The 8,919-nt window shown below is 41.6% G+C and overlaps 1 protein-coding gene across 1 annotated transcript; it reads left to right on the forward strand.

Moving 5' to 3' along the window:
* Nucleotides 1–2,460: 2,460 nt before the first annotated feature.
* Nucleotides 2,461–7,603, forward strand: MRPL15 (mitochondrial ribosomal protein L15). The gene is made up of 5 exons (XM_060128113.1): nt 2,461–2,621; nt 3,444–3,598; nt 4,175–4,340; nt 6,526–6,649; nt 7,099–7,603. Exons 1-5 carry the CDS (start codon nt 2,514–2,516, stop codon nt 7,434–7,436), a joined length of 891 nt encoding a protein of 296 aa, XP_059984096.1. The 5' UTR covers nt 2,461–2,513; the 3' UTR covers nt 7,437–7,603.
* The last annotated feature ends 1,316 nt before the right edge of the window (nt 7,604–8,919 follow it).

Genomic DNA, 8,919 nt, shown 5'->3' on the forward strand with positions numbered 1-8,919 from the left:
TTTATATGCTTGGTCAACATGTTGCATATGGGCTAAACAAATATGTAGCCTACAATTATTACTTCCACTATCATTAACTGATGTCCACCAATAACATTACATAACGTATACAACAAAAAGCATCTACTTCACAGAAGTGCAGCACACTGTTTTATATTTCCTGTATCTCATTTATTCAATAAAATTTTTTTTCGATGATAAAAAATATTATTGGAACTAACACTCATCTAGAGCTCATTACTTAGTGAAAACAATGATTTTCTAGATAGGGGGAAAACTATGTATCTTTCTGTAGATTAGGACACATTTTGCAACATATTTTGCAATTTTCTTCCCAGAAGTATGAAATTTCTAACAGAAAGATGATGAAATATATTGAATTGAAAACTCTTAAAGGCAGGAACTAGCTTCTATTTTTTTCACTATATTTCTTTCTACACTTCTAAATAGTATGGACTTTTATCTTCATATTGTTTTATAGAACTCACATATTTGTATTTCTCTTGTAGTGCTATTTGTTCTACAAGAGGCCTGATTTTTTTTTTAACTTTTCAAAAATACTCATTCTTGGGGAATTCCCTGGTGGTCCAGTGGTTAGGACTCCACGCTTTCATTGCTAAGGGCCCGGGTTTGATCCCTGGTGGGGGAACTAAGATCCCACAAGTGCGTGGTGCAGCCAAAATAATAATAATAATTCTTGGAAAATCTCCCCTACTAGATTTCAAACAATCTGGGAGAAGATCCTGTTTGACTTCATCCATGTATATTTTTCAGTAACAAGTTCAGTGTCTCGCTCATAAATATTGCTTAAATAAAGGAATGAATGCAACTTTTTCTTTCTGTGTTTTTTGTGGGTTTTTTTGCCAGGTCACGGGGCTTGTGGGATCTTAGTTCCATGACCAGGGATAGAACTCGGCCCCAGCAGTGTAAGCACAGAGTCCTAACCACTGGACCACCAGGAAGTCCCCTCTGTAGTTTTTCACACTTGATTTAAAATAACTTAAAAAATGTTTAAACAGAGAAGTAGTTGCCCTCCAAAAATTTATTTCCACCTTCACCATTTGTGATCACCAGTAGGGATGAGCAGAACAACCCCCCAGCAAGACAGTGAAACATAAAAAGAAAAATAAAAGAAAGGAAAAGAAAAGAGCATGGTCCATATTATACTCACTTAAGACAAAAATAGGGAAGCCGATACTTTTGAGTGAAAATATTGTTATGTATTTTGTGCTACAGATATTCAACTTTATATCATAAAAAATACTACTTATGTAATAGGAGGCAAAGTGTGAATCCTGGCTCTGCTGCTTGCTATGAGACGTCGTTCAAGCTACCGCCCTTGTCAAGTCCGAAAGGTAATAACATCTACCCCACGAGGGGTTGTTCAGTTGATGAATCGAATGAGGGTGACTCAGCACGCGACTGACACACAGCCAAGCGCTCAGCGTGGCTCCTTCAGTATTAACAGCAAGTGAAGTTAGCATGTCTGTGACTTGGTCAAAGCAACACAGACGCACTCGGACAGGATGCAGAATTTGCGTCCTATTCACGGGTTGGTACCAGCCAGACACTGTAATAGCTCGACCCTGAGTATTATTTTCGAATCTCAAGGTTGCCAGCTAAAAGTCGGAACTTGCCATCTGCCTCTACAAGGATGAAGTCGGTAGCCACTGCAGCCGCTGACCTCCAACACCCCTTGAAAAGACTTGAGGGCTGAGATCAGGAGTAAGGCGCACTTTGCTCTGGGAAAACTGGCAGAACAGGTTTTCAGATAGGCATTTCCAGAAGATTTTATGAGCCCAAATTCTGGCATCTCCTTGTATCTAGAAGGGCACTAGAATCATTAACGGTGACATCTGCTCCTTGTGACCAGCAGCAAGCCTCTGCCAACATGTGTGCTTGATGACACTACCTCCCTTCACGTAAATCACATATATACTGACCTCCGGAGCAGTTCCTCGGAGCTGAGGGGCTATCTCCCATGCTATAGCCCTCATCTTGCCCCAAATAACAATTAACCCACAACTCTCCGTTGTGCAATTCTTTTCAGAGGACAGGGCGTATAATTGGCTCAGCTCCAAGCCGGTACTTCAGCGCCCAGGGTATCTTATTCTGGGCCCCACGTGGAGCTCGGAGAAGACCCTGCGCCTCTAAGGACCAGGCTGGGAGACACATCAGGCCAGTGACTCCAAGCCCTCTAACGCACGCACCGTTTTCAACGCGTGCTTTGTGCGGCGGAAGAGAACGCAGCACATTCCGAGCCAAGGTCAAGGCACGACCTCCCAAAATAGGATCCCATCCCCAACGAACTAAACATAAAGCCGGCGCACCGCGAAGACTACACCCTCGCACACCTGCCGCCACCGCGAATGCACCCGGCTCCCGGCATGCCCCGCGGCTGGCGGCGCGGCGCGCCTGCAGCACGACAGGGGCGGGGCCTCGGCCGTAAAGCAGTGCCGGAAATTACGTGACTGGCGGCCCGGCGTCCTTGCGGTTTGGCGGGAGCGCCGGTCATGGCCGGCCCGGTGCGGGGCGGAGGGCCTCAGGCCTTGGACCTGCTGCGGGCCCTTCCTCGTGTGAGCCTGGCTAACCTGAGGCCGAACCCGGGCTCCAGGAAACCGGTAAGGCTGCGGGCGGCGCGGGGGCCCTCGGGGTCGCGGGTCCAGAGGCGCTGGGGGAACCAGGGGCCCCTGAGCCCCTCTGCTTAGGTGACGCGGGAAAACTTGCCCACGTGGTCCCAGTTCTCTGTAAGGTTCAGGTTTAGAGGCTTAATTACGTTAATTAGGGCGGGGGAGCGAGGTCGCAGGAAGTACAAATGATTGTCTCATTTAAAATTGGGTTTAACATGGAGTGCTTTTCCATCATACCTTATCTTCATGGGAAAGTTTTATTACATTTGATGTCTCTTCTGCAAATCATTGAATATAGCTAGAAAAGCTGTCATGGACATACTGTCACTTTAAAAATCAATTTGTTGCTTTCCTGAAGTGACAGGATGTAAAGTAAGAAAAATATTTTCCTTATAAGTTGGTATTTAAATAAAACGCTATATATGGGTAACAATGGCATATTGACAATTAATTCCAAAATAAATGCGCTTGCGTATCATGCAAACTTTGCTTGTTGTGGATGTTTAATTCTACAATTTTTTTCAGTTCCAACCTGTCACAGTCTCCTTTTTTTCATCTCATTCTTGGAACTTTCCCTTTGAAACACAACTTGGAGTTTGGTTGCAAGAATTAGCTACATCTTCGGAGGCAGAGTTGCTCATGTGGAGTGTTTGGACTTCAGAGCAGCTAGGATGGTGCCTGGCACGTAGTGGGCTTGGCTAGTCGTGCTTGGTTGGATGAATGAAGGGCGTAACCAAAAGATACAGTGCAAAGGTGAAATGCAATTTTTAAAAGTGCATCTGTAGATCATAAAACATTCTTCTTTCCTTACAGGGAAGACGACCAAGAGGTCAGAGAAGAGGTAGGAAATGTGGCAGAGGCCACAAGGGAGAAAGACAGAGAGGAACCCGGCCCCGGCTGGGCTTTGAGGGAGGCCAGACTCCATTTTACCTTCGAATCCCAAAATACGGGTTTAATGAAGGACATAGGTAAGTTTGCTTTTCTTCTTAGTGTAAAATACCTAATTCTCACTGAGAGTTACCTAAAACTAGGTTGGTAGAAATTTAAATCCACTTTGAGGCAAACTTTCATTGCTGTTTCTCTGAACCATTTTTGGTAATGAAGTTTAGCCTGAATTGGGGAAAAAGACAGACATTGCACTGACTTGCAAAATGGAGATAATGGTGCCTGCTCGCGAGGTTTAGGGCGATTACATATATAAAATCTGACTCATTGTCGTCACCCAATAAATGGTAATCACCATTACTTTGCGTTCCATTAATGTATAATTTACATAGTGGGTTAAATATTTATTTGTCTAAATGAGTGAAGTAGATGCCTAGGCAAATAATTATTGGTGAAACAAAGTAAGTACTTACTGGTTTTGTTTCATTGCCCCCAAATCAAGGAATATTACATGTTTATGCCATACTCAGGGGTTTTATTTTGTTAAACCATATAAATTGATGGAGGAAAACCCAGGACAAAGCTCTAAGTTGATCTGGAGATCTTGCTGGAAGGTAAGTCTGGCTGAGTTTTCCAACTACTGTTACTTTCTTGTGTAGCTTCAGACGCCAGTATCAGCCTTTGAGTCTCAACAGGCTGCAGTATCTTATTGATTTGGGTCGAGTTGATCCTACACAACCTATTGATTTAACCCAACTTGTCAATGGGAGAGGCGTGACCATCCAGCCATCGAAAAGGGATTATGGTGTCCAGCTGGTAGAGGAGGTAAGTCTGAATTAGATTGTTTTTGGAGTTACATAGATGGCTATTTCTGATTTCCATATAATCGACACCCTGCCCGCTTTGTTTTTATCCCTTTTGAGTTGTCATAAACATTATGTAGTGGCGATCGTGTTATACTCGTGGTTTTAGAAAGCTGCATGCTGTTGGTGGCGGGAGGCAGGGGCGGCTCTGTTCCCTGGTCCTGGGATGTTCTTCTCCTGTGTACCCATTCGTACTTCTCCCTCACTCTGTCTGGTTCTCTGTTCAAATGTCATCCTAGTAGGAAGATGTTTTTGACATTCTTTATAAAGGAACATTCATACCCTCATACCCGACCGTCTGCCTTATTCTGCCCAAAGGATTTTTCTTTGAGTGTATGAACACCTGACGCTTATTACCAAGTAATGCATTTATTTTTCATTGTTTTTCCTCATTGTGATGTCAGTTCTTTGAGAGCAGGTACTTTGATACATTGCTGTATTTACAACATTGGAAATATTGGCTTGTGATAGTCACTCAGTATTTATGGAAGACAGAAATGAATCAAATCCAGTTCTAATTGTAGGGAAGCGGTTTTCTATTTGTAGAAGTTGGCCAGGAGTTTCATAAGCAAATAAACTTGTAGATTGTTAATCAACTACCTGTTTCTTGTATGTCAGTAATACGGTATGGCTGTGTAAGTAACTTAGTGTCCACTAGAGGGGAGCATTGTTTATGGGAAAACCTTTTAGATTCCTTTGAAAAAGTACACTTGTGGATAAAAGTTTTCCAAATAAAATGATTCGAAGAGAGAATACCAAATACACCATTAAACCTCAGTATTCTACTTGAGGCGAATAAGGGAACACAACTGTAGATTAACATATGGAAAAACCCATGACCTCACCAGACATTAATGCACATCCCAACAGCTTTCAGGCATGTGTCTATTAAACTAGCAAAAATCATTCTGAAATCTACACCAGGACATTGGTTGAATAAGTACAGTTATACATTATTTACAGCTCTGTAAACTGCTTGCCCTTTTCTGGATTTCAGATTTGTAGTAAATAGTGGATAATAAGACTCTTTTGCTCTTTCAGCACAACATTACCAATTTGGGAACAGAAGTCCTAAGGAAAAACAAAATTAAAGAAACCTAATTGATATAATGAAATGCTAGATATTCTTCTTATAACACTGAAAATGCTGGAACTAACCCCAATGCCCAAGGATGGGGAAATGTTAAACAATCTGTAGAATAGTAATTAGAAATCTCAAATAATATGGCAAGACTTTGTTTCATTGAGTCAAGAGTGCCATTGACTGTAAAAATGCCTACCAGTATCATAGATGGGAAAAATGTGAGAAAATGTGTCTTAGAATTGATGGAATATTTTGAAATTGGGAGCCAGCTTGTTTCAGCCATACCAGAATAGCAAAAAAAATTTTTATTACTGCAGAAAGAATGGTAGTGCCACCATCTTTTTATTTTGTCAGAATCTGTTCTGCAGTTAGAGTAAAATATAGCACATCCTAATGAAAGTGCCCAGACGGGACTTTAAAAAGTTGAGTACTGTTTTTATTTTTGTTGTTGTCTCTGCCCCTTTCCCTAGAGTGGCCCCTCCCAAGCTCAGATACTTTGTTCTTTTGCTGGCTCGAGTCCTCTTGCCCCCCTCTTTAACCAGCTCTTGGCCTCTTGCTTACTTATGGGTCAGGAAGGTAAGTTTTTATCTGTGTCACGTGGCATAATGTGGTTAGGAACGAAGGCGCTGGGACTAGACTCCCCCTGGCTTTGTGATCTTGGGCAAGTTGCTTAACCTCTCTGTGTTTCAGTCTATGTGTTGCCGTCTATGACATTGGTGTGGCAGTGATTCTGTTGGTCTAGAGTTGTCTTGAGGATTAAACAATCTGCTGTTGCTGAAGTAATGGGAATGTGCATTTATGTTGGTGCCCGCCAAATGCATAAAATGGAATTCTAGTCATCCCTGCTCATAGGGAATGAAAATTGGTAAAACAGGTTGGCCTAAAAAAATGTGGGAGAATTTGGTGTTTGATAGGACCTCAAAGCAGAGGTATTTAAAGTAGGAATAGCTGTCACGTTGCAGGCCCTTTAGAGGAGAAAGCACAGTGTAGACGGGAAGCCCATGTAATTAATTCACTTGTAGCCAAGCCGTCTCCTCACAGACCTTGTTTTGACGGGTGACAGGGTGCTGACACCTTTAAGGCAAAAGTTAATATTGAAGTACAGCTGGCTTCAGAGCTGGCCATCGCTGCGATCGAGAAGAACGGGGGTGTCATCACGACGGCCTTCTACGACCCTCGAAGCCTGGGTAAGCGTGTTGCCTCGGGGTCGCGTGCTGACTGCCACACGAGGGTTTGCTCTGCAGCTCCCTTGGCTTCCTGTTTGAGGGGTTTCTACTACTGGTGTGGCTGGTGGCGCTCCGCCTTCTCATACACCTCAGCCAGTGTGTCATAAAAAGGTCTTGTTTTTTAAAACACGGGGCTTCAATATGCTATTTCCCACGTTTAGAAATTCACTCGCTGTTGGTGATGCAGGAGTAACTTTGACTTTCAAGATGCAGACTTTTGAAAGTCAAGTGTTTCCATTTGCTTACTTAAGACAAACCTGTTTAATAAAAAAAAAAGTTTTGGGAATTAAGTTTTCCTCTTGGAAATATTTAAAAATTAATAATTAAAAGAATACCATTATTAAGAGAAAATCATTATGTATATAGGCAGTATTTGCATCTCTCTCTTTCTATTTAAACATTTTTTTTAGAAATACTGTGCAAACCTATTCCATTCTTTCTCCGTGGACAACCCATTCCCAAGCGAATGCTCCCCCCTGAGGCACTGGTAACCTATTACACTGATGCAAGGAATCGTGGTTACTTGGCGGATCCTGCTGAATTTCCTGAAGCGAGACTGGAGCTCGCCAAGAAGTATGGTTATATCTTACCTGATATCACGAAAGACGAACTCTTCCAAATGCTCAGCACTCGAAAAGATCCAAGGCAGATTTTCTTTGGTCTTGCTCCTGGGTGGGTAGTGAATATGGCAGATAAGAAAATCCTCAAACCTACGGATGAGAATCTCCTCAAGTACTACAGCTCCTGAGTTCCTTCCAAGAGAGCAGATGGTAAAAGAGCACCAGAAAGGGACCGAAACACGTGTGTTTCCCGTTGCATTTGCTTAATTTGTAATTCTGCAGATGTTGGTGTTTTCTGTGTAATCATCTCTCTCTTTCTTATCTAAATTAAAATAAAAATACAGTAAGCAAGGACTGCATAGAGGATCTGGTGGATCTGTGTGCTTCTGTCTCCGTTCTGAGCTCCCTGGTTCTCTGCCCAAGGAAGAGTGTAACTCTTAGTCAATTTCCGGTTGAGTCTTCCATCATCTTTCCATCCAGGTCTTGTCTTACTGTTGCAAATCAGAGTGGACGTGCAAGTGGGATGGGATTGCTTTGTTGGCTGCTTGGTCAAGGTCAGAGGGCTGCTAATGAACTGGTGAGCCTCTTACTCGGTAGCCGCGAGGAAGCGCTGCTGCCCAGTGTCAAGGCAGCAGGTCTTCAGCTTGGGATGATTAAGATGTGGGGTGTGAGTTGAAGGTTTAAGACTGGTGAGTAGCTTCTAAGCAGTTCAATATTTGCTAGCAAAATTGAGACCAGAACTCCAAGGGAATTCATTTTCTCAACTCAGAGCAGACAGAAATGATCAAGCCAGTATCATTTTTTTCCTTGAAGAAGGTAAATGTTCTAATTCTAATTGATATGATTTTACTTATAGACTTTGGAAACCTTTGTTTTTCAGTCATTTTAAATGTTTTTGAAAAAATGGTCAATGATTATATAAGCCATAAAAACAACTGGTCATGTGAAAGTTAAACTCAGTTAATTTAAAAGGTTCAGCAGTCAGTAAGTCTGTTGTATCTAAGCACGTGAAAGCTTAATTTATCCTGATGCAATTAAATCTTGAATAATTCATGATAATTCTTCAACAGTAGAAATAAAATGATTCCTGCTTGTTTATTTTATGAAAATAAAAAAATTTAAAAACCTAAACAGTGCATTATTTTGTTACCTTATCTACCTCAAATATAGCTGAGCTAAGATTCCGTTTATAAAGTAATTTAAGTACGAAGAGTGTATTTCAGTTTTTATCCAGGATTATTTAGTTTGGCTTGTTATTAAACCATTTCTTAGTACCCAGAACTTATAAGAATCACTACTAGCCCCATCTTCTCAGATAGTCACCTATGAATTTCAGAGGATGGGCAACAATTTAAAAACATGTTTTTATTTTTCAGAGACACAAGTGACAGGTGTTTTTGAGGGAGAGTGATGATAAAGCACCAGAAACCATCTACTTTTTTCTGTGCCTCTTTTTCTAAACATTTTGGCCATAAAGCCATCTTACATTTCCTATGCTAGGTATCTAAAAAGTTTTATTTGAATATTGTATATAGAAGAAGAGAGATGGTAGCAAAGAAGAATTCCAAGGTGCAGAGAAAACGTGTTTTTATTGACGATTACAGTGACTAAGAGTCAGGAATAGAATACATTTTCATTTTTTAAAATCACGGGGAAAAGTCCCAAAAAACT

The sequence above is a fragment of the Lagenorhynchus albirostris genome, chromosome 17, assembly GCF_949774975.1.
Source record: "Lagenorhynchus albirostris chromosome 17, mLagAlb1.1, whole genome shotgun sequence".
NCBI lineage: Eukaryota > Metazoa > Chordata > Mammalia > Artiodactyla > Delphinidae > Lagenorhynchus > Lagenorhynchus albirostris.

Bases quoted from the DNA above. Each gene is read 5' to 3' on its own strand.
- MRPL15 (XM_060128113.1), top strand. From the start codon at position 2,514: ATGGCCGGCCCGGTGCGGGGCGGAGGGCCTCAGGCCTTGGACCTGCTG. The intron at 3,599-4,174 runs GTAAGTTTGCTT...TTTCTTGTGTAG, and splicing joins GGGTTTAATGAAGGACATAG to CTTCAGACGCCAGTATCAGC. The intron at 6,650-7,098 runs GTAAGCGTGTTG...CATTTTTTTTAG, and splicing joins CTACGACCCTCGAAGCCTGG to AAATACTGTGCAAACCTATT.